The 25,372-nt window shown below is 44.4% G+C and overlaps 1 protein-coding gene across 5 annotated transcripts; it reads left to right on the forward strand.

The window, feature by feature from the left end:
- Positions 1-2,657: 2,657 nt before the first annotated feature.
- Positions 2,658-20,980, forward strand: CNR1 (cannabinoid receptor 1). Of its 5 annotated transcripts, none has more exons than XM_051613772.1 (3): positions 2,658-2,737; positions 3,602-3,639; positions 15,446-20,980. In XM_051613772.1, the coding sequence occupies exons 2-3, from the start codon at positions 3,635-3,637 to the stop codon at positions 16,926-16,928; spliced, it is 1,488 nt and encodes a 495-aa protein (XP_051469732.1). In that variant the 5' UTR covers positions 2,658-2,737; positions 3,602-3,634; the 3' UTR covers positions 16,929-20,980. The 5 variants fall into 5 exon arrangements, with proteins under 5 accessions (XP_051469732.1, XP_051469736.1, XP_051469733.1 ...); XM_051613773.1 differs by lacking the exon at positions 2,658-2,737 and adding an exon at positions 5,974-6,158 and having other exon boundaries at positions 3,329-3,639; XM_051613776.1 differs by lacking the exon at positions 3,602-3,639 and having other exon boundaries at positions 2,663-2,737.
- The last annotated feature ends 4,392 nt before the right edge of the window (positions 20,981-25,372 follow it).

Raw genomic sequence — 25,372 nt, forward strand, 5'->3', positions numbered from 1 at the left:
GAAATATTTTGAAACCAAAACTCACTTTGAAGGAAGAAATTGAAACATTTAGCTTGGAAATGTCAAAACGAGATGTTCCCACACTGTTGGAACATCCCTCCACCACTTACTCTTTTTTAAATGACATTTTCAGCGCAACTGACACAGGTTTGCAAAGCGTTTTCATTTTGACAGGGTTGCATTTTCCAATGGAAAGCTGTTCTTTCAGAGGTTTTCCAACCAGCTCCACTACAAACAGGTGTCACAGGATTGCAAGAACCCACCCTTTGCCAGACTACTAAATTTAAAGCAAGATCCTGGAAAAGTGGCTGGGGTGTGCAAAGCATGAGGGGTCATAGGAAGAACTTGACCCAGTGTGGAGACGGTTGAGAACCTGGTCCATGAATCACCTCTGGCTACCCATGTGTCGTCTCCCCATGTGGAGCTGCTACGCTTGTGGGTTGAACTGGCAGTAGCAACTGTGGGGGATTTTAGGGGGAAAAAAACCCCACCTCAGCATGTGGGCATGGCTACATGTTCAATGCTGTAATCTCCCTCTCTACCATCTGACTTCAGAAGTGACAGAATGAAGGGAAGGATTACCCCAAGATTGGAGCAACTCCCAGTTCAGCACGGGAATCTTTAGCAAGCCATGAATGTGGAGGTGGGATGAGCAGTAACACCTGCTCTTAAATTCTCTCTGTGGGCTGATTTTAGTCTGGCAGTGTCCACTGGACATGACTTGCCTTTGCTAAGGGGATGTATCCCTCCACAAATGTGGAAATGAAGTTTAACCTGGTAGGTTCACATACTCTTTCAAGTAATTTCTAAAAAGTCTTAGCCCTCTGAGGAGGAAAAGTCAGCAGTTTTTTAAATACACGAAGAGAAATCTGTTTGATTTGCTGCAATGTTAAACAATGTTCTTTTTACACACCACCACTTTCAAACGACCAGACAAATACCAGAAACTCAAGCTGGACACAAATGAGTTAGCCTTTTTTTCTTTTCCAGTTTTCTCACAGGAATGCCATTTAAAATTATCTCCTTTCTTGTTAATTTAATTATTGCCATGGGAAAGAGCCAGCGGTGGTAAAAATACCGGCAGTAATTATGATCTTGCAGACTCGCTGTGGGACTAGATGCAAGGAAAACATTGGATGGTGAGAATGGGTTCGTGCTCCTTGGCAGATTCACTTCCCTGGATGGAGCCTTGAGATTTTGGGTGTCTCAGGCCTTGTGGGCTCAGCTCGAGAAGCCTTCACTGCCAGATAGCGGACGCTTCTGAAGACCACAACCACCTCAAATCGTTAACCATCAGTTGTGAAGAGCTCAGTGCCTTCTTCCTTGAGAAATCAGGAATATGGCATATTCCTCCTCCACAGGTCGAGGTGGTAGCTGGACTGTTAACACCTTGAAACACTATGTCAAACGATAAATATTTATCACGTTTCTGTATTAATATGTGTGAAGGCAAATACATATTTATGACACTGCAGAGGCAGAAGCATGCAGAGCAAAGCCAGCTGGATACTAGAATCTTTAGGAAGTGGCTGTTGAATAAAGCCCGGCTTTCTGGCTTTGCCCATTGCCTTTGGAGCCATTTTATCCCTCAGAGACGAGGGATTTCCCCAGCCCTTCTGAGGGCCACCACGACAGCTGTCACGCAAGCCCCAGAACACCCAAGGCAGGGCTCAAGGAGTAAAACTCTGGTGTTTCACCGGAAAAGACTGGCACAGAGAAAAGGGCTCGGCCTCGAGGGGACGCCCTGCCCGCACAGCCACGGCCCAAGGGGCCAACTCACCGGGTCCCCGGGGGCACCGACCCCGAGCTCCCGGGAGGCGGGTCCCCGCTCTCCCCACGCCACACGGGCACCGGGCTGCGACCGCCCGGCTCGGCTGCCGGCGGGGCGGAGGGACCGAGAGGCAACGCCGGGCCCCGCGGCAGGGCCGGAGGAGGCGCTGCCCGTCCACACGGGCTGGAGCCCCGCACCGCCACCCCCGGCCCCGCTGCCCCGCGGGGAGCGCCGGGCAGCACCGCGCTCATCACCCCGCATCGCCCCGCATCGCCCACGGCCCCGCCGCGGGGCGCGGGGCACGGCCCGAGCCGGACGGCGCGGTCGGAGCCGGCTCTCCTTCCCCGCCCGCCCCCCGCCGCGTCCCCCGGGGTGTCCCCACGTCCCTCCCCCGGGGCCAAGTTTGGCCGCCGCCGCCCGCTCCCCCCCGGCGCTGCCAGGGCCGGGACAAAAGGCACAATTGACACGTGATGGGAGCGGGGCTTCATAAATGGGACCGGAGAGGGGCGGAAGGCTGGGGGGACGTGTGCCGGGGCTGTGCCGGAGCTGTGCCGGGCTGTGCCGAGCTGTTCCGGAGCTGTACCGGGGCTGTGCCGGGCGCCCCGAGGCTCCCGCGCTGCCTCCCCGCGCCGAGGCGGCGGCTGCGGGCGGAGGCGGGCGGAGGGCCGGGGGCGGCGGCCGGGGGGGCGGGCGGCACATGGAGCGGCGGGGCGGCGGAGCCCGGCGCACCGCCTGAGGCGGGCGGGCGAGGGCGGCGGTGGTCGGAGAGGAGGCGCCGAGGGGAGGGAAGGGAAGAAGGGGAGGCAGCCGTGGGGAGAAGTCTCCCACCTCCTCCTTCCCCGCGCCGGCACCGCCTCCTCGGCGCTCCCCAGGGCCGGGGTGCCCGGGCGGGGCGGTGCTCCCGCTCCCTGCCGGGGGTCGGCGCGGCCGGAGCAGGCGGGGGACGCGGCCGGTGCCGTGCGGAGGGTAAGGAGGGCGCGGGGCGGGGGGACGGGAGGGTGCGGCGGGTGCCCCCCCCGGCCGGGGGCGAGGGAGCCGCCGTCCCCCTCAAAGTTTGTTGGCGGCGTGGCTAGGAAAGGGGCCCGGGGGGGGTGACACCGGCTGCCCCGACGGCGCAGCGGCCGGAGGGGAGGTGGCTGCTTGCGGGAGCGTCCGTCCCCGCCACCCGCTGCGGAGGGGGCCGGGGGCAGCGCGGGTCTGGCCCCTGCCCCGGGCACGGCCCCGCGGCCCCGCTGCGGAGGGCTGGAGAGAGTTGAAGGTGCCCCGGGGGCCACCCGGGAGAAGCCGGTGGGCCGAGGTGCGTGGTTTGCTTTCGCGATCCCGGCCGGAGGACGGGGGGAGCCCGGGCGGGGGTGCGGGAGGCCGGTGGCCTGATGGTTAACGCGCGGCTATTCTTCTGTGCGCGGAGCCTCCCCGCTCCGCGCAGGACCCGATCCGACATCGGAGGTTTCTCCTCTCCTCCCCAGCCGGCGCTGGTTTGCGGCGGGTGGCAGCCAGCCCCGGGTCGCCTCTGCCCTTTCCCTCCCCAAACTCCGCCGCTGGGGCTGTAACCGGAATAAAAGGCGGTTCGTGATGTTGTGCGCAGTGATGTTCCCTTAAGAGGTGTCACTCGGGCATCCAGCGTCTTCAGAATATCCCAGGAGGGTTGTTGGTTGGTCGGTTGGTTTTTGTCTGAAATTCGGAGGTCTGGGGGGGGGGGGTAAAGAGCCGGCAAAGAGTGAGCTTTTTAAACTTCACGCAGTGTTTGTCATGTGAAATCTTCATCTGTTGAGAAATAATTCTCAGTAACCGGAGGGGCTTATTTTAAATGGGCATCTTTTTGTCTCAAAGGCGTCTGCAGATCTCCATTGAGAACACCCCTGGATGAGGTAGGTACCAAACCTTTGCTAGCAGAGAGCTCCTTCCTGTCATTTCAGTTTGATTTAAGTAAAATGGTGTCAGAGGATGGAGTCCGTAGTTTTCTTTGATTCTCTAAAATTATCATCACTGTTATTTTCTGTATGGCAGCAAACGATCACATTAACAGTTTCAGCTTATGTTTCCTTCTGTCAGAAGATAAAGGGGCATACATAACATAGAGCCAGAAACAAAATACTCCTTGACTATCTGCAAGTTTGTGTTGTTTTTTTTTAAAAAAAACCACACCATAATGTGGCTTTTTGAACCTGTTAGATGTTTCTTTTTTCTTCTTTTTTTTTTTCTCCCCCCTTAGATGTTTCATCTTGTTTTCATTGTTATTGTTCACCTTTTCTTAAAGGAATAGAGCATTCTCTGCTGGGGGTGGCATTGCTGTTCTCATGTGCCAAGACCCTGCAAAGGATCCGAGTGATATTTAGGATGATATTTAATAACAAAATACGCAGCGTTTAAGAAATTACTTGGGTGTGCTTAATTCTTTTCAGATCACACCTCGTATCAACTGCCAGCATGGGTCTTCCCTTGTCAAGAAAGGAGAGAGACCCTGTGACTGTAGTGGGAATATTTAATACGCAGGCAGAGTTTATTAAATCAGCCGTAAAAAGAAATGAACGTAACATCTTCAAACAGTTTAGAAGATGGATGTGTAATTCCTGATTTGCTTGAGGTTAAAATTAGTTTTGTAGCAACAAGGAGCAGCTTTGCTTTATTATCTGCTGGTCTTTGGAATGAGAGGCAGAGCCATTTGAATAAAAAAACATTTTAAAGCAGAATTGATAATAGCAATAATGATTTCACTGAGCCAGCAGGCATCTATGGCCAGGGGGGAGGAAAAAAAGTTGGCCAGGTGAAGAAATTTAGTATTTGCTGTGAATTTACCTCTTTGACGATTGAATAGCACCTAAATCCACAGTAATCAAATCAAAATACCTACAAAACTCAAGGTGAAGGTCGAAGCAGGTTATACTATTATGAGGAGGAGTCTGTGGGTTTCTTTGATCCTGGCTGTTGTTCTTTGGTGAATTATGTTAGCTCAGTTGCATAAAGGACCCCAGTAAGGGCTTTCATGCTTTGCTGAAGGAATGGCAGGTCTTAGCCAGTGCAAGCCTTTCTTTCCCTTTCTCTGTTCACAGATTTCTGATTGGGCAAGTTTAGAAATTAAATAGTCTTTTTTTTTTTTCTTAAAGTAATTTCTGACTTTCAGCCTTCAATGTGGCCATCCCAAAATGCTTGCAGACTGTCATCCCTCTGGGAATTTTGGTTCTGAAAGTGTTACACACTAGAGAGGGAGAGCTGGGTTGACTCTAATTTCTATTGTGTAGAGGTAGGTGAAGAGATTAAGAGACAAGGGAGAACACTAACCCATATATTCATTTAGTATTGCCCAGGAATTTTAAAAACACATTGCCATTCCTGTTTCTGCTGGTCTCATGTGCTGTCTTCCTCTCACCTAATTCCTCTACTTCTGCATGTTTTAAGAGAAATTACTGTAACTTCTCTGATGCCAACTTCGTGACCTCTCACTAAGAGTGCCATTGGCTACCTAGGCATCTGCAGAATTCATTTTTCTCAACATTGATTGCTCTTCATTTCTTTGCAGATGTCTATATTGGCTTTATCCAAGTCCCCTGAAAGAGTAAATTATTTTAGGTATGTTTTGCTGCCATTTCCAAAATAGTTTAGGCTACGTAAAATGATGAATGTTCCACAAAACCACTCATCGACCATTTAAGTGAGAATTTTGAGATTTTTCTCTTCTTAGCAGCAAATCTGCACAGTCTGCTGCTGATTTAAAATATGTACTGTGGGAGACCCTAACACTGGTACTTGGCCAAGTTCAAAGCAGCTGTGCAGATGGACACAGAAGACAGAAGGCAGAGGGAAATAGACCCTTTTAATCATAACAAGGCTGCTCTTGTTTTCCTGTCTATAGTAGAAATGCATGCCAGCCCCTTGTACTTAAAAGCAAGCTTGCAAATGTGCCAGAATAGACAGCAACAGCATTTGTTATTAATGCAGAGCTAAGAATGTGACAACCTGTCTCCTCAGTACTGGTCTTTACATCTCCATTTCTAGACTGACACTGTGCTACTGCAAAAAGTGCACATCCAGTTGCTGTCAGTGGGATAAGAATTTCCTCCCCCAGAACTCAGGCTCTTTCAAAGTTCGTGGCTTTGTTAATGGTCTCTGAAACCAGCCACAACCTGTCCCTTTGAAATGGTTGTAATGACTTATAAATCAATTTCTCGTTAGAATGAACTTTTTTTTTTTTCTTTCTCCCAAAGGTGCCATTGTTGCCCATGAAAAATGATTGGGTTTGCAACATAAGGTTGGAGCACATTTTATTCTGCCATTTGTGCCTCATGCAGGGGCATTATGGTGATGCACACACCAAGCTTGGTTCTGCCTCTCTTCAGTAGGAACATCCTTTTTTATCAAGCTACCAATATCCAAATTACAGATAAAATAGGTATTTCACTACTGTGCATGTTAATACAGTATCACTCATTATACTTTGGCTGGACTGTTGGTGAAACTGGGTGTTTTTATGCGTTTCAGATGTTGTCTTGTTTGCTTAGATCAAGGTTAGATTGCATCAAACTTTATCTCAACCTGTCTTAACCTGTTTTATGGAAGTTGTATATTAAGAAAGGCGTGTTTACTCACTGCAAAGTGGAAGCAGTTCCGTAGGGAGTACTGTCAGTTCCCTTTCAGCTCTTGCTGGAGTCATTTTCATATTTCTGCATTTTAGGAAACCTTAACAAGTTTGTGCTTAGGGGCTTGGGGGGCTCCCACTTTCCCGTTGCAGTGGATATGTGAAACCTGCTCTTAGAAATCATTGTATTTAGCCAATTCTGCCTCTGCTTAAAACCATGCAATAGTGGAGTCCAAGCTGTGCATGTGCCTGAAAAATGAGGTGGATTGGGTTTTAGTCTGTATACAGGTACCTATATGTATATGTCTTGCAAAATAATTTTTTCAGGATCTCTGTGATAGATGTACTCATTTGAGATTCTTCCTTCTGCCCAGGAAGGCTGTGTATTGGGGAATTCAAAAAGATACTCAGCAGTCATCTTGCCTTGATTTTTGTACTTACACTTCTGTCTTGTCTGCTTGTCCTCTGGCTCCGGGAATTTGAGTTTCCGTGTGAGAAACACTACTGCAGTGTTTGTGAGACCTTGCATAGTTGTTCCTCTAGGCATGTGTATGTGTTTGTATATGTCTTGTCTGTAAGCTTATGCATAGAAATATATATATACACACACACGCACACAAAACTAAAAAGTCATAACTCATCCCTCAGTATCTTTTAACCATTTCTGAACATCTGATGTAATGTTGGTTGGAGTCTCTCTGCATTTTGTTGTACTGGCTACTTGGATATCAGATTCTACTGTAGTTCTTCCTCTTATCTTCTCTCCCTCTGTAATTTTTTTTAAAAGAAAAGCAACTGCATATTTCAAAGACATGCACCATTGCCAAGCAATCTGGTGTAGTGGCTTTATATGCTGGCAAATAATTTCACAAGTTGTTTGTGTGTGTGAAGGCCGTATATTTGAATATCATTATATTCTGAATGTAGCTATGAAGAGAGTTATCTGAGCTTATGTAATTTTTAGGAAAGGCCAGACAGCTCCAGAACTGAAAGAATGTTTTACATTTTTTAATTGGAGTGCATATTTTCATCCTTGGCTAATGCTGATGGCATAGGACATCGCATTTACCAAAAGCCTTTCTGTCCTGGCTTCTGAGCACTGCCAATACTTCGTGGCCTGATAACAATTTTCGGGAGCATTAGGTTCCTGAGGACTGAGGTAGATGTTGCTTGCAATGTGTTGGTGACCATCTGTGCACTAACTTTCTGTCACTGCCTGTAAGCCCCTCTTCCCTTTTCCCCTTCTGGTGTGTTTATCCACTCTATGGGTCACTTAGTGACTCTGAGCTCTCTGTCTTCCTTTCCACTTCTGAACTCTGTATTCTGTACTTAGTTTTCCTTAAGCACTTTGATTTTTATTGATGTCCCTGGCCAGATTTGCTCAACTGACCTCTTCTGAATCTCCCCAGCTTGGTCCCATGTGTCAGTGCATATAGTGCTGTCCTTTTCTGTGACCTTACCAAGGATGGCTTCTCAGAGCCCTTTGCACCTTCCTTCGCTGTTGGAATACAGATCAGAAACGGACTTTCAAAAGAGCAAGTCATTGCCTGCAGAGCAGTGGGTCTGTTCTTTATGGTGAGATCTGAAAGTCCCACTAGCTATATCCTTCAGCTTATGGAGGTGTCTCTGGAGCTTGTGTAGTCTGGAAGAGGAGGGAGGTTTTCTTTTGTGAATTTTCTCCTTCACGTGATCTGCTTTTCTCTACTAATTGCACTAATTGCAAAGACAATTCTTCTCTTTCCCTAAAATCTGCATTCCCTGCTTCCTAGGGGCTCCATCCACTTGGGTCTTCCTGTCTTACCTTTCCCTGGTTTGCTCACATCTCACCTGGACACTTCATAGTATTCTGTGTATGAGTACAGTCATTCTTTCTCCTCCCAATCCCTTTCATACCAGTCACTTAACCTGCATTACCTTTGCTCTCAGCATCTCCTTGCTGCCTCTCAGAGTCTTTGATTAAAACTTGTTACAGCCACAGCTTGTTGCGGGGGCAGGAGGAGGCAGACATTCACTCTGTGCAGTTTATGAGAGTTCTCCCTGGAGCCCGATGTTTTTGCTTCCTTTCTGTCTCTAATACTTTTAATAAAGTTCACTAATATTTTCTGCTGCAGCAAATTTTTCACCTTTTTTGTTCTGCTCTGGCTGTTAACCTGAAAGCTGTTCTCTTGGAGTGATTATCTGTATTTTTTTTTCTCTCTTAGTAAATGTGTTTTTCCCTCAGTTTCATCCTCATGCTTCTGGAGACCTTTAGCACTTAGCATCTGGTGGAGCCTGCGTCTTTTTTGTCCTCCTCTGCTCTTTCAAATTACTTCTCTCCCTTCAGCTACATGTTGTGTGCTAAGCTGCTGACTTTTCTAGGTACTTCCAGGAGATTGAGTCTTCAGCCCCCATCTCTTTTTCACTTGACCGGGCTTCTCTGTCTGCATTTAACATTTATGTCAATTCTGCTCAGCGGTAATAAGCGCCTGCACCTTTTTGGCATTAGAGAATGGATAGAAAAGAGACAGGAAATTATGCAGTTTTTGTTGGAATATTGAATCCGCGATAAACCCTTTTGTGAAAAAGAAAAAGTTTGGGAGTCCACAATCAACAGGCTTAATGAGTTCTCTTCCATTTTCTTTAAAATGTAAATACCATAGCATTGTATCAGGCTTTTTATATTACTGGTTGGTTCTGCTTTATTAGGAAATGGGTCCCTAAACTGGAGCTGATTTTAAGCAAATACCAGCTCACTCTTGCTTCACTGTTTCCGTTTCATCCGAGTCTCTTGTACTTCAGCAAGCCTCTTCATCCTCTCCAAAAATGCTGTCTTTAAATGAAATTAAGATGTGTAAAGTAAACTCTCAAAGATGTTAAAATCCCACATTAATACCATCTTTTTTGTTGTTTTAAGAAAGCTGCCTCTGCCTCCCCTCCTTTCAGGTAGCTGTCGTTTCCCATTGACGTGACCCTGACAGTTCCCTGGCTGGCTTGTGACTTCAGTACTTCATCTTGTCTCTGACTTGGTAGGAAATGTCAGTGTAGGGGAATGTATTTCAGAAGCTGAGGGGTTTTCAGCGAACTCGGGACATCTGGGGATTTTTCAGAGGCAGATGGGGCTGCTGTCCCCACTCTTCCCCCTGCAGCTGGGTGGGATGTTGGAGACACATGCTTGGTTCCCTTAATTCAGAGAAAGAGCATAAAGATAAGCCTATTACCTGCGAGGTGTACACCCTGGTGCTTTGATTTCCTGAAGTTTAGCTCTTGATCCAACATGGAACAACTCAAGCAGTTTAGAGACAGGCAGCAGAACGGATAGGCTGCCAGCAGGCTCACCTGGCTCGCAGGAGAGCAAAGTTTGGATCCTTCACCTGCACCAGATAGAGCAGGACTTCAGCCTCATTTTTTTTTTTTCTTTGATCTTAAACAGAAGTGTGTATCCTGGCTGTCTGAAGGATAAGACATAGCCTCTTTTCCTCTGTGCCTGCACATCACCTGTGCTAAAACTGGTACACACATCTTGCCACAAAACTTTGGAGGGAAGAAATGATGTTACTTCTTTTAAAAACATTGCTGGTTGCTGATGAATTCTCTGTTTTCCCCATTGTTTTGTTTTTGTTTGTTCAGATTGTCAGCTGCTGGATGCTGAGTGGTGTCAACATAGGGGCAGTTTGCCCTCAAATTAGCACAATCCAGCCCCTATCCTGCTAGTGTGCAAACGGTATGTTAATGAGCATAAATAACCATGTAGCTGTGGTTTCTTGCTAATTAAGGTTCAGCTTGCCGAAGATATCACAGAATCATTATCATCATGTTACATAAGAGCAAAATCTGTTTCAGTACTTGAATGCCCTGGTTTACCCCATGGCTGGTAGTGCCTTGCTGTAAGTAGAAGACAGCATCCCTTGTTTTCTCCTCTCCTAGTGCCTGTGCTCCTTCCTGGTCCCTCACACAGAGAAAATTCACAGAAACGAATGCAGGTTTTCCTGAATTAGGAGTGACAGCATATTTGCCATTTATAGCTTAGGAGTAGCACAGTGTTGGAGATGGAGTAGTGAAACAGTAAACAGGATAGGGGTAATATTGCTTTCACATTCTTGTCAATGTGTGTTTTTTTTTTCTTGCTTGGTGTTACTGAGTCTTAGAGTGCCACTTCTCAGCCTGCACATTTCTTTCTCCAAGGCTTAGAAACCTCGTTCTGTCCTCGAAGCAGTATTGTTCATCGCCGTATGGGATAGGGTAATTACTAGCCATATAAATTTTCATTTTATAGGACAGTTCTAATTCCTGGAGGCCAGCAATTACTATGGTAGCTCTCATTTCTCGTCACACTTTTTCAGCTGACTACACGTGAGTACGTTAATGCTGCTTCTCATGTGGTAGCACTTTGTGGAGACAGTTTAGTAGAAGTCCCAGTGTACTGGGTGCTATGCAAGCTTACTGGAAGATAAAGCCCTCTGAAAGACTTACAAGCCTTACAACGTGTAGGCAAAGAGAAGGCATTTATTTTTATGTGTTCAAAAACTATGTTTCATTTATACCTACTTGTCCTTTAGCCTGCTCTTAATTAGCTGTGGGTGTCATAGAAGAAATGTATAGACATGGAGATCAAAATATTTTCTAAAATAGAAGCTAGAAAGGTTTGATTGCAGATTTCCCTTTACTGTTTTGATTCCTTTTCTTGTCACGTCAACATTTTTGCAGTTATCAGTAGCATCATTGTATTGCTCATAATTACTTTCCAAGGAAGAACGCAAATATTCACTGTTTCTATCCAGGCTATTAAAATTTCTCTATCAATCATCCTGATTTGAAAATTATAATAAATTCAGCCCTTTTTTAAGGCAGTGATAAAAACTTTCCCACCCTCCCTCTTCCCCAAAACAGAAGGAGAAGATAAGATTTTAATGAGGTCATGTTCTTGCTCCCTGAGTGAACTGGTCCTCTGGACCAATGAGAAGTTCTGGGCAGCTGTAATTTCCCTGTTGTCCTGATGAGTTACCAGCCTTTTAGGTATTACATCTTTTATATTTTACCTAAGGGGTCTTTGTATTCTGACAGCATCCAAGCTTCTCCTAAGGCTATCTGTAACCAGACAATGGAGGCAGCAGCAAGACTTTTTTCCCCTTCAACTCTTCTAATTCTTTCACTTTGAGGGCAGAGCTTTACACAGTTGTGTCTTCAGCTGCTGTTTAATACCTCTTATGTTTGGACCCTGCTAAAGCAGGCTGGAAGAGAAGAGCTAGAGAAAGTTATATCCAGGTCTCTGGAGCCAGCAAAGCGGTGTGTTTGTAAAAGCCACTCCATCTAGTGGCAGTCACTTTGCAGAGCTGGTCTGGCAGTGCCCACCAACAGCTCCTGGCTGATGGTAGAAAAGCCTACAGTGGTGTTCTGCTGTGAGTTTTCTGGTTTTGGTCTTCAAGAAAAAAAGATGCTTGAAATTTTTATCTATCCTTCATCCTTATGCATAATAATAATTCATTACTTACTGTGAATTGCTGCATGTAGTCATGGAAATCCACTGAGAATTTTGAGTGCTGGCGTCAGGATGGGCTCTTCCTCATCTCTAATCAATGTTTCTGTTCTTTTTAAAGTGGTATTAAAATGAGTGAGGTGGTAGAGCTCATTTAAGGAAGGGATGAAGCTGAGAGCTTTGGAGACTCAAAGACTCAGTTGGAAGAGCAGCTTTTGGCAGGGAGGGTCTCCCTGGCTACCACGCTGCCTGCAAGGGGACCTTGCTGCCGCACACAGCCATCATCCCAGCCCTGTCCAGAGAGGAGGGATCTGTGCAGGGTACCCTTGTCCACTACAGAGGCTGTAAGAAGGCTCCTAGAGCATTTCATGCAGAGATGTTAAATGGCTCTTGGGTTTGTGTTGCGTTGAAGCCCATAGCAAAGGGCAGAGACATGAAGTGTGGTGTCCTCTTCTCGTGGCCAGTGCCTCCTCAACACGCCAGGTTCAGACAGAAGAGCTTAAAGGCAAAATCTGTGTGATGCTGGCATGTCCACCTAACCAAACAAAAAGACCAGGAACCAGACCACTGCTCCCGCTGTCAGTTTTTCAGTCTGTGTCAAATTCTGCAACACCTCAGACTGCCACCTGGACTTTCCTGATAACCTTGGTGCCAAAGGTCTGGTTTTGTTTTCACTGTGCAGCCGTGGAAAACCTCACTGATCACTTCAGCACCTTTCAGTATCCTAGCTTATACTAGGGCAAGCTAGTATCTACATTAAAGTACATTTACATCCTGTAAAGTGCAATTCCAGATCAGGCAAATGGCTGTTTTACTGCAACTTTAATAAAAATCAGCTGCTACTTGAATAGGTGCATGCACACATACTGCTAGAAATTTCCAATTATGATATTCCCAGCAGCAAACAAAAACAAAATTAATGTCAGCTGTATCCCCCAAAGCCGAAACTGCATCACTAATGAACTCCCAAGTACTCTCAGATAAAACTCTTTTTGGAGAGACAATAAGGTGGAAATTAGTGTCATAGTCTCAATGTAAAAATAAAGAGGGGGAAAAAAAAAAATCATTGAAATTCAGAGTAAGACTTGCCTGTCCTGATCCCATTAGCTGTGCTGTTAGCATAGCATATGCATGCATAGTCATATTGTCACATAATTCACTGCCACCTTCAAAAGAGCACGCAGGAATTTGTTTTCTTTCATTTGTATTTCAAACAAAGGTAGGGGTTGCACAGTGGTTTGCACCTTATTTTGAGGAAGTCTGTACTTAACATGACTCCAACAGGGACCAGCTACCTCATAACAATTTGTTAGTCTGTCTAGCAGAAGTGCTCAGTTGCATACAATTTTTTGAAGCTTTGCTCAAACATAATCTCAACATGGAGCTGTGGCTTTAATTATTAAAATGGTTATCTTTTTGTGTCAGAAATAAGCTGGAATAACAGTCATCTTTACATGTTTATAGAACTACTTGATTTATTTAATTTTTTGGGGGGTAGTTTTCAAATGAGTAAGACACTCTTCCCTTCTGGTTTTAAACAGGTGTTATAATGCCAAGTTTAAAGTTTCCAGGCTTCACCCAAAGCAGGTTTGTCAGTTGTCAGCAGGGTCATCATAACAACATGTAACATATGCAAATTCTATTAGGAACATCTGTAAAGCACCTTCTGGATGAAATGTACATTATGTATTAGATTACTCCTGTTCAGTTTTAATGTGTGCTTTAGTGACATTTCTCTCCCTCCCTTCTCAGACCCTCAAAAGGGTCTGTGTTGTGTGTTAGACTATCCTGGTAAAGGTTGGTTATACTCATCCTTGTTTGTAGCACTGCGGTTGCAGTGTCTTTTGGAGATCTAGGTTCCTGTATTTCCTTCAACACTTGGTGTCTAGGCCTGGTGAATCAAATAGAAAACTTTAATGAACTCTGGACAAAGGCTTGAATGTTCAGGTGCCATGTGTAAGTGCAGTATAAATGTCTCATTGGCCAAATTATCTCTGATTCTTTTGGAAATGCTTGTGATTTCTTGTAAGTATTGGTATTGTAGGGATTAATGATTTTCTTCTTTCTTTTAGTTTTAATAGGAAAACTGAGCTGTAGTACCTACTGTGTAAGTCTCCTCTTAAGGAGCTGAGAGGATCAGTACTCTTGGTTTTGGCAGAAAATCTCTCGTGGCTGTTCTGGCTGTTTATTGTCAGTTGTGGAAAGTGAGCAGGTTAAGTCAGTACAAGTCTGTGTATGGCATCTGGGATTTGCTGGGTGTCACAAACAATTTCCTCCATTCTAAAAGCATGAAAAAGTTTGCTTTTGCTCCTGTTGCTACTGTAATAATCAAGTTGTCCCATACCAGATGTGGAATAGCTGTAGCACACTGAAGCAATGATTCTGGTTCTTGCTTACGTTCAGACCACTCTCAGCCACCCTGGTGGTGGAAGGGGGCCCTGAAGCAGGTGTTCAGTGCATATTCAAGGCATGTTATAGGGGCAAAGTTGTGTAAAGGAGCATAGCATAAGAAGAGCTTTAAGATCTGTCTTACTTGTTGATGAATTTAGGATGCTCAGATGCTAATGGAGGTGCCCTGACCAGGAATTACACTCTGCAGTTAAACACCATCCACAAGCAAAGGGAGGGCATGGTGAGACTCAGAGACCACTGGCTACCTGGGGACCTTCTGCTCGGCTTCTCCTTTCTGAGGGGCAGAATGTTTTAGGTGTGTCCCCAATGGGATGAGTTACATTTCTGTGCTTCTCACAGGAGCAGTGGCTCCTGCTCCCTTTTCCTTGGAGTTTTGGCCAGGGCTGCACTCTGACCCAAACTTGTTGCTGTGTTTTTCTTGGCAAGCATGAGCCACTCTGATTGAGGCTTCTGATGCACAAAAAATGGATTTCTGATGCACTCAATGACTTAGCAGTGCTGGTCACCTTTCCTGAACCTGTGGACAGAGCTGGTCCAAACATGCCAGTTACCCTGGTATGCTTAGCAGAAGGAAGAAATAGAGTAATGAGGCTGTATCTAGATCCCTACATTTGTAGAGGAAATACCTTGTTAAAAAATTTGCAGTAACAGATCCAGGATGTTAGCAGACCTCAAAGTGCTCTAACAGGGTAATGTAAATATACAGGCATAGTGGGTGAACGGTGAAGTTTACAGTGCATGGCTCTTTTACCATTCCCTCTCTGTTGTCAGGTTTTCAAACCCCTTGGAGCATTTTGAAAGAAAAGCAGTGAAGGTGATGACTCAGTTTAATGCTTCTCCTGCTGTGACATTTGGTATTATCTTAATGAAGCAAGCCCAAGGAATATTGGTCTTCAAGGTACTTTGCCATCAGAAGCCAAGTCCAGATCTAGAGAAAGGTATCTTTCTGGTATTGCAGCTCAGGTTTTGATGAGAAATGAAAACTACTTTCATGTGGAATACTTAATTCCCTGTGCCTCCAGTTTTCATTTCACTTCCTAATGTAAATCAGTTTTAGTGAAATCCAGGTAATTTCTTTCTAAGTGCTCAACTCACCCTGATTCCCATACATGGCAAGGGCTAAACGTGCTTTAAGTATAAAAGAAAGGTCGATTTTTTTGGACACAGTTCAACAAAGTTGTTTGTGAAGTTTGTCTGCCTCTTTATATTAATGAAGTCTGATCTTTTCTCCTTCTAGGAGTTCCTCCGATGCATTTTTTCCTCTCCCAAGTGTCTCTAAAGCCAACAAGACTGGGGTTATGAAGTCAGTCCTAGATGGCCTCGCAGATACAACTTTCCGAACAATCACAACAGATCTCCTTTACGTGGGCTCCAACGATATCCAGTACGAAGACATGAAAGGTGACATGGCATCCAAGCTGGGATACTACCCCCAGAAGTTTCCCCTCTCTTCCTTCAGGGGTGATCCTTTCCAAGAAAAAATGACTGCGGGAGATGATCCCCTGTTGAGCATTATTCCCTCAGATCAGGTCAACATCACAGAGTTTTACAACAAGTCCCTGTCCACATTTAAGGAAAATGATGAGAACATACAGTGTGGGGAGAACTTCATGGATATGGAGTGCTTTATGATACTGAACCCCAGCCAGCAGCTGGCCATTGCTGTGCTCTCACTCACCCTGGGCACCTTCACGGTCTTGGAGAACCTCCTGGTCCTGTGTGTCATCCTCCACTCCCGAAGCCTCCGGTGTAGACCCTCCTACCATTTCATCGGCAGCCTGGCTGTGGCTGACCTTCTGGGCAGCGTGATTTTTGTCTACAGTTTTGTGGATTTTCATGTTTTCCACCGGAAGGACAGCCCCAACGTCTTCTTGTTCAAACTGGGTGGAGTTACAGCCTCCTTCACCGCCTCCGTAGGTAGCCTTTTCCTCACAGCAATAGACCGGTACATATCTATACACAGGCCTCTCGCTTACAAAAGGATTGTTACCCGACCAAAGGCTGTCGTAGCGTTTTGTGTGATGTGGACCATCGCTATTGTCATAGCTGTTCTGCCTCTGCTTGGCTGGAACTGCAAAAAGCTCAACTCTGTTTGTTCGGACATATTCCCTCTCATTGACGAGACGTACCTGATGTTCTGGATCGGGGTCACCAGCGTTCTTTTGCTCTTCATTGTCTACGCCTACATGTACATACTGTGGAAGGCTCACAGCCACGCTGTTCGCATGATTCAGCGGGGCACACAGAAAAGCATCATCATTCAGTCCACGGAGGATGGTAAGGTACAGATCACTAGGCCTGATCAAACTCGTATGGACATCAGGTTAGCCAAAACCTTGGTCCTAATCCTAGTCGTGTTAATCATATGCTGGGGCCCTCTCCTTGCCATCATGGTGTACGATGTCTTTGGGAAAATGAACAAGCTCATCAAGACTGTCTTTGCCTTCTGTAGCATGCTCTGTTTGCTGAATTCAACAGTGAATCCCATCATCTATGCTCTAAGGAGCAAGGACCTGCGACACGCCTTCCGCAGCATGTTCCCCACCTGCGAGGGAACGGCGCAGCCCCTGGACAACAGCATGGAGTCTGACTGCCAGCACAAACACGCCAACAACCCGGGCAACGTGCACAGGGCTGCCGAGAGCTGCATTAAGAGCACAGTTAAGATTGCCAAAGTTACCATGTCTGTCTCCACAGACACGACTGCCGAAGCGTTGTAAGTCAGAGACTTCTCGGTGTTTGTGGGAAAAGGAGTTAGTTTAAAAAAAATAAATAATTTAAAAAAATCAACAACAGAGAAAACCAAACCCATGGCTTAACGTGTTTGTGCCCTCCTGTAATATTTTTCTTTGTTTGTCATTGTAAGCTGATGATTGTGTTGAAAGAATTAACGTCAGCCAGTTCTTCAGGTTTTACAATAAGGGGTTCAAGCTAAATTTTCAGAAGTGTTCTTCTTTTTTTTTTTTTTTTTCTCAAAATGTGTTTACTGAATAATAGCAAGTTTCCTGAAAGAGCACAGAGAAAACACCAGGTTAGCAATGGTTTCTTTTTGGGGGTGTGAAGAAAAATTGTGAAACCTAATTGAAAACTAATGCATCCTAAACCAATACCATCCAATAAGACAAAAAGCCTTGTAATCATGCTGTTCATTTCAATGTGAAGTATATTCCATGTCTGTAAGTAATAGGAGTTCTTGATTTTTCCCAAAAGCGGCAGTGCTGAGTTCTAGAAGTTCTGTAAAACGTGTCGTGTCCTGTGAGTTGTGTGCTGTTTTATTATGTGTTCTTGATATTTGTCTGATGAAACAAAGTGATAAGGTAGACTTCCGTGGAAATAATGTGAAATGTGATATGTAAACCCCATTGAAAACACATAGTGTATTTGAAGAATTCCTACGAGCTATTTTGGAAATTTTACACTTTTGGTGGTCTTTTGTGGACTTAGAGGAGAGGCTTTGTGTTCTTCTAGTAAAATTATTCCCCACTACCTTTTACTTTCACATGCATACGAGAGTTAACAGCAACAGAGGAATAGAGGAGTGTAAGAGGAACGCACTGGTTCAGACTTCTAAATACCACTGCGTTTATATGGAAAGACATTTATAGCTGTACAGACTATTGCCCTGCTCTTGGGCTTTGCATGAATACGAACATTGAAAAGCAAAGGTCCAGGATTTTGGCTCCTTTAATGGGCAACTGGTTTTAAGCCACGTGCTGGTGCTGGACCACTGAAGACAGCATGTGTCAGACTCCATGTGCGATGTTATCACTGTGCAGTCGATGTATACTTGAAGTGTGTCACATTCCTGTATCCCAGGCTTAAGCAGATTCAGAGCCTGAGATGCCAAACTCCTGTCTTCACTAAAAGAGGAGGAAATATTGTCAGACTTAGACATTTTCTTATTGTGTGAGCGTGTATATAAATAAATATCTACGTGTGTGTGTGTGTGTGTAAGTATACTAATCAGTGTGAGTCATGGTAGCATAACTAAGATAGGACACTGACCAAATGTGAACTGTATTTCTTGTTGCACGCTTTGCACACGAATTCCGTTTCTAAAATTGAGTTCTTCCAACTGGTTACTGATGAAAGTACCATACTGAGAACATCCTGACTCACTCTGAGAGGTGTATCCACATGCTAGAGAAAGCAGCCTTTTAGGTGTACTTGAGAATAAGTGGAAATGAGATAGAGCATGACATGAGCCTGCCCTGACAAATGCAGTGGCTGTCGATGGTGTTCCTCAAAACTGAGAAAGCCAGAAGTAAATTGTAATTTGTGTTAAGGCCATCAGTATTCAAACCTGGTGATTGCTTTAAATAAGTTGAGTCTAACTGTGAAACCAGGCTACAGATGACAAAGTTTGGCACTAACAGCTTGGAGGAAGAAGTGACTGGAGGAAAATGGTGACTATTCCATGGTGGGTTTGTTTCTTCAGTCTGGGACTTTCACAAGGAGCATGTTACTGGATAGTCTTTGAGGTGGGGATATTCTGTAGTGCTGTTCTGAATCAGAAGGTCTGGGGTTCTCTCCTCTGCTGCCTTGCTTTTTTGGACCATTTCCTCACCCTTCTTCTGGCTGATTTCTGCCAAAATAGCTGCAAAAGTGGCTCAGCCCATTAGCTGCCTGACTCTTGCCGCAAGAGGGGTGATTCCCTCCATGGCACCTGGTGAGTGGAGCCAAATCCATGCTGCCCTGGCACCTCTCCTTGGGGTGATGTCAGGAGTGAGGGGGGCAGCAGCCTGGGGTCTCTTTCTGCCATGGTACCCCCATGGTGTTTCTGATACCTCAGTGCAGGCCAGAGCAGCCAGTAGGGCAGTCAGCCCATCCCAGTTCAGCCAGTGGCTCTGTGGGGGCAGACATGGCTCCAAGTTCAGGCTGGGTGAGGGTGGCACTTGTTAAAAGATCTCATCAAGCAAGGTGCTGGGCAGCAGCTGGAAGTCACAGGGGTACTTTTCTCCTCCACTTCCCTCCCCTGCTGCTTACCCAGGTGGTAGGACAGGGCACCACGCTCCGGAGGGGGCTGTGGCAGTCAGCCAAAACCAGTGGATTGCAGAGGATTCCTGGAGGATGCACAATTCCTCCTGAAAGATCTATCTCAGATCTAAGCCTAGTCCATCCTAAAGCAGTCCTCTTGGAGGAGGGGAGGAAAGCCCATTTGAAATGTAGAGGTATTTTAAGAGCCATTTTTGAAACTGTACTTGGGAATTAAATGCAAACTTCGTGGACCTTCGTTGTGCATTCAAGTTCAAAATTTTACATGATAAATCATGGGACAATGGGGCTGTCTTGGCACTTAACTTGGTGCTTACTGATATAATAAGAAATAGCATCCTGTGAAATGTTACTGTCTATCATCAGTATCTTCATTTGCATAATGAGTTTTTCTAAAGCTCTGGGAACTGTCAGTTCACTTAGAACCATTTATTTAAGAGGTGGCAACAATTTCCCTACACATTGCTTGGAAAGTAGAACAACTCTTTCATTAGAAAAATTTCCCACCATTCCAAGATAAGTTGTACTTAAACTTCAGCTTTAGGTATTCCTGATTTGCAGTTGCCAACCTTCTTCACTTAGTGATCACACAGCCAAATGATGCTGTGTTCCAAAGCCACCCACACACCATCATCATCAACCAACCAACAACAGTTGTAGTTAAGTCTGTGTACCAAATCCAAGTGTCGTGTATAGAAGACCTTCTGTGTCACATGTGTGCAGAGTTAGATTCTCAACAGTCTAATTGTATATTTGTATAATATAATCTCGATGCTGTGCAATCACCATCCACATCTTGCACTGGCCTTTCAATGAAAATTTTAGTGTGTCTGTTGTGAGACAGGCAGTGCATTTTACCTGCTGTTATTGGGCTGAATGTATGTAAATAAGTGAAAAAAATTAAAAAAATAATTCATCTGTACAAGCAGTGGCCTAAGAAGTCTGTAATTGTAGACTAGGACAATTGTTGATGTTGCTGTGACATCTCAAATACTACCTTTGAATAAACTGTTTACAGGGTCTCTTGGGATGCTGTTTAATAGTGAAAGGAAAATCTTTCCTTGTGATAACATGAGGTAAAGAAATTGGATTACCTGAGCTTTTTATTTCCAGTGTTTCAAAGTGGAAAACATAACTCTTTATTGTCTGTAAAATCTAACATTATTACTTCCTCTTAGAAGAATATTGTATCATTAGATGTTTGTTTGAGCTGGTAACATCCTTGCAACTGCTGCAATATTTTTCATTAGCAACCTGTATAATAGTTTGTACACAAGTACTGTTCAGATTGTCATGAAAAGTAGCTTTGACCATTGACCTACCAGTAGCAGAATAGTATTTCTGTAAGATTTCCAGTGTATTCCTACCATATCATACTTTATTTCTATAATGTAATTAAACTGTTATTTATTCAAGGAGAAAAAGTATTCCTCTACTTTTTTGTTTTCCAAATTTTGAGATAACAGAGGAAGCCACGTGATGCTGCTGCCTCATCCCACAATCTGGTGCTCTACGTTTTGTTTATAAGTTTGTCTGTCAGATTCTGAAACAACTGCTTAAACAACTTGACAACAGGTTGTCAGGCTTTGTGGGTTTTAATTGTACGTTGATGTTTGAAGGATGAGGTAGATTATATATTTTATACTTGTGTATTCAGTACTATGGAGACAAGAGAGAAGTGACATAGTTAAAACTGAATCTCCTGTTGCATTATGTAGGCAATTTCCCCTTTCCTCTGTATTAGCCAAAATGCAATAAATCTCTTTTGCCTTCCTCAGATGCATATGTTTGCACAGAGATGTCACATGAAGACAAATCCATATAATTCAGAAAAGTGAAAGAGCAGAAGAAAGGAACATACTTAAAGGGTGGTGCCAGCAGCAATGATGACCTAAATTAATTATTGCTGGTGGTAAATGTAATCTAAGACTTGAGGCAAACAAAAGTGAGTCCCTTTGGCCAGTTCCAGTGGGGAAAGAGTTGGAGGGGAATGGATAGATGGAGGGATGGATGGATGGATGGATGGATGGATGGATGGATGGATGGATGGTGGGGGATGATCCAACAGGGATACACAAAAGCTGTGTGGGGAGAGCCAGCTCAGCCATGCCACTGGAGCACACCAAAGCACTCCCACTGCTTCTCATCCGCGACTGAAAGAAGGAGCTGAAAACACTTCTGATCTCTTTGTGGTACCACATGCCTGATCCAAAGCCCACTAAATGCTTTAGAAGGGGCCCTGCCCTTTTCAAAGGATCATATGACTTCATGTCAGATTCACATTTTGCCACATTAATGGTTTGGAAACAGTGAATGTCCTTAGGGAATGGAGTGAACATGTCCTGGGGCCTTGGATCATGGCTGTGCCACAGTATTTGTATTTTTAAAAATTAGGTCACTGATGAATTAAGAAAGTCTTGGCAAAACAAAAGTGACTAACAATCTGAATCTTCAGCTGTGTACAACATTTAAATGAAGAACACTGAGTATTTCTGCTGAAAGCTGTCACTCCCAAAGCAGCCAGGAGACAATTCCCACTGTAGTGCCACGAGCACTAGAAAACAAGAGCTAGACTGCTGTGAACCAGCAGTTCCTCTTGACAGTAACACCTAACTGCAGTTGTAAGCCCCTTCTAAACAACACAAGAAGAATGACAGTTTTCCAGGCAACTGCTTTCCACACTACACCAGCTCAGGAAGTGTGCAGGCAAATACACTGATATCATTTCAGCCTTTAACATCCATGATAATTTCTGCTCTTCCGACAGTTGTTTTGAGAAGTCACAAAATCATCCTGCACACACATTGTTAATAAAACATCAGCATTTTTTTTGTTTGTTGTAGGTTTTTTTAAAATACATGTTTTGTCTTCAGTGAAAGTCCATCTTTAGCTTGAATTAAAAATTGTAATATCTGGGAACAGATTATGAAAGAAGAGTTTAAGAAGGCATAGGGTAGGCATTTTTATTTGATAGTTTAGAGTACATGTCCTCCTTCATTCTGCCTTTGCCATTGGTCTTGTTAGGTAATGGATATAAAGAGTGTCAACAGAGCTTTCTCTAAATAGCAGCACACACATGAAGCACATGATTGCCTTTAACAGGGCTCCTTAATGGTCATCTAATACTAATCTTTAAAATTCACTTAGGAGAAAAAGTGATAATAAGGCCAGGGTAATTCTGAGTAGGTACAACATGCCTTTGGTATTGCTTTCCAATAAATCCACTTTGGTATTCAGAGCAGCACTCAGTTCAATGTTAAAACATATTAAGGTATGGAATCCTGTCTCAATAAAGTCACTAAGAATTTGTTATTTACTTAAGTAGGAATTATATCTTTACCCAGATTTCAAAGTATGAGTCTGCGTTTGGAAAGTGCAATTTTTTATTCCATTGTATTTTCATTTATGCTGACATTAAACAAAGATGAAACAGAATAAATAACAGCCTCCACATTCATTTGGGGTTTTTTGCCTCCAAGATAATCTATTTTAAATTCTGGTGGGTCAATGCAGAGTCATAAAGTCTGGCAGGAGTTCAATGGACTTGTAATAGGAGTGAAGCAATTTATTTATCCATACGTGTGCAGATGGGGTAGAGAACATCATGAACAAAACTACCCTCAGTAATGCTGAGAATTGCTTCCTGACCACTTGCACTCATTCTGTTTTGATGTTTCTTTCCCTCTCTCCATACATATATATATATATGCATATATGTACATGCATGGTGAAAACAGGCCACACATATTAAAAATCTTTCCCCAAAATACAGAAGTATCTCTACCTGTATAATTAATAATAATAACTAAACAACAATAATAATAGCAATAAATACTGTTAAACAATTTCAGAGCCACTGCTTTCACACAGGGGAAATCTCTTCTGCCATTTATAGCCATAACTGGATGGATCATGCTCTGCCATTGCTCTCTGTTTTCATTTTCCCCGTGAATCTCACTGGAAGTCCCTTCAGGACTCAACACCATAGGGATACCCCACTTTTCACTGAGCTGAAGAGGGAGAAAATGAAGGGAGCTGGAAACATCCCAGTATTGTTTCCTTCTGGCTGTTTCCAGAGCTCCTGTGTGTGTCATGCTGCAAGGGTCTCTGATGACTCCCCCACGGTATCCCTGTCCTCCAGGGCAGGCCTTGGTGGTTGCTGTAACCTGACCGAGAGCAGAAACTGCTTCAAGAGGGATGAAGAATAATCATCTCTGGTTGAAACTCTAAAAAAAAAAGGATTTAAGGCATAGCAGGGTTATGATGCAGAGGTGGGGAACTGCTGTGCGTCATTGCTTAGGGAAAAGGATCAGGGGTATCATTTTAATAGAGGAACGTGGGGAATTATACAGGCTGTGGATCTACCCAGTAAACACTCCTCCCAAACCTTCACAAGGATAATAATAAATCCTGTAAGGCCTTTCATCAGCAGCCTGGGGAAAAAAAAATATAATCATTGTCTCTGCAATGCTTAACTTGCAGCCTAATTCAAAGTAATTTTTAAATTACACACCTACCTGCTACCAATGCAGTCTGACTAGGCAAAATTAATAACAGGCATGCTCAGTAAATCCAAGTTTTAAAGCTTTAGCTAGAATGTTAATGTCTAAATTGAGTAATACTATCAGTCATGAGAATTACAGTTATCTGCCTCCTCATCTTTTCCTATTTATTTGAGAGCTTTTATTTATTATTATTATTAGCAAAACCTGACAGCTCAGGCAGAGGGAGGGATGGTTTCTCTGCATGCTGCTGGCTGTGTTGCTGAGTTGCCTGCAACAGCAGGGCTGGGGTGCCTGAGAGCTGCAAAACACTGGTCTGGACAAGAAGGCTAAGAGAGAGGGTTTGCCACTTCATAGCAAGGCTAGGAGGAGATGAGGAAAGAGAAATGCCTTCTGGGGCACAGCTCCTTCCTCAGGCAGCTCCTACATCCCCTCACTGCTTGGGAGGTGCTGGAATGTTGCTGCTGTGGGGGGAGGAAAGCTTCGGATTCCACCTCCCCCTCCCAACTCAGCAGCTACTGATGGGCTTCCTGGAAGGGACATGGCCAAAACTGTTGTGCCCAAGGGTTAGTGCCCATGGCCAGGCACTCATGAAGGGTGCTTGGCTTCTTCTTGCTTGTGCCTCATCAGCTAGGATTGTGCACAGCTTGGAGTCTGCCTTTTTACCCCAAGTTGTTCTTCAAGAAAAGCTCCCACTTCCAACTTTCATGAACATCTCTGGCATCCTGGAGCTGACCAAAATGTGGCTGTGTGCAGATGATAAAAAAACCCACCTGCCCACAGTCCCTGCAGATAGATTACAGGAAGCATAGCTGAGCAGCAAAATGCCATAAAAGGCTCAGAAAAGACCACATTGTCCACCTACAATTTTGGCATTCAACCCAGATAGTTTTCCACACAACTGATACTTGCAGGTAAACCACTTAACCTCATTTTCCCCTGGGAAACCTGAGGATCTAGTTTAGGCTAGTTAAAAGACTGAGTTGTCTCACTCAATGGCAATGCAGGCAGTGGTTGCATCTGGTGCTCCCACAGTGACCAGCAGCTGACCTCCTAAACAGATGTCTAACTGAGACCTTTTGGGTTCTCTCATTCAAGACATTCATCCCTAATTTGAAGTGAAAGTATCCATCATTTAATTTCTTTTTAATCCCACTCATAATAACACTGGGCCCTGCAGATGCTTTATTTTATTATTGCAGACATGATGAAGCTACTGACTATCACAAGAAAGGACAGAGGAGGCCTTCATACTCGATGCTGCTCTATTCTTACACTTTTGCTCTTTGCCCTTTCTTGCTGATTACATTAGGTTTTTAAATAGTTATTTGGGTTCTAATCTTAGCTACTGTGTCAGCTGGCCCCTGCTGAGGCTTAAATCCTTCTGCTGACTATGAAAGTGTAGACTGAAGTCTCAAAAAGGAACAGGGCACTTGCCTTCTAGAGAGCAGAGTGCGGAGGTGGGAATGAATGGGAAAGTATTTCTTGTAGGAAAGTGAACATCAGCAAAGCACGAGAACATGGGCTAGTGTACATTTTCTGTGACCCCTTGGTGAGTCACATCCAGCTAAAAAATAACAATTTTTAAAATCATGTTTTGGACATTTTATGCCTGCCAGATCATTTCCAGACTGCACGACCTGGGTTTCAGAGCTGGGAACTGGTGC

Source organism: Apus apus, chromosome 3 (genome assembly GCF_020740795.1).
Source record: "Apus apus isolate bApuApu2 chromosome 3, bApuApu2.pri.cur, whole genome shotgun sequence".
Lineage (NCBI taxonomy): Eukaryota > Metazoa > Chordata > Aves > Apodiformes > Apodidae > Apus > Apus apus.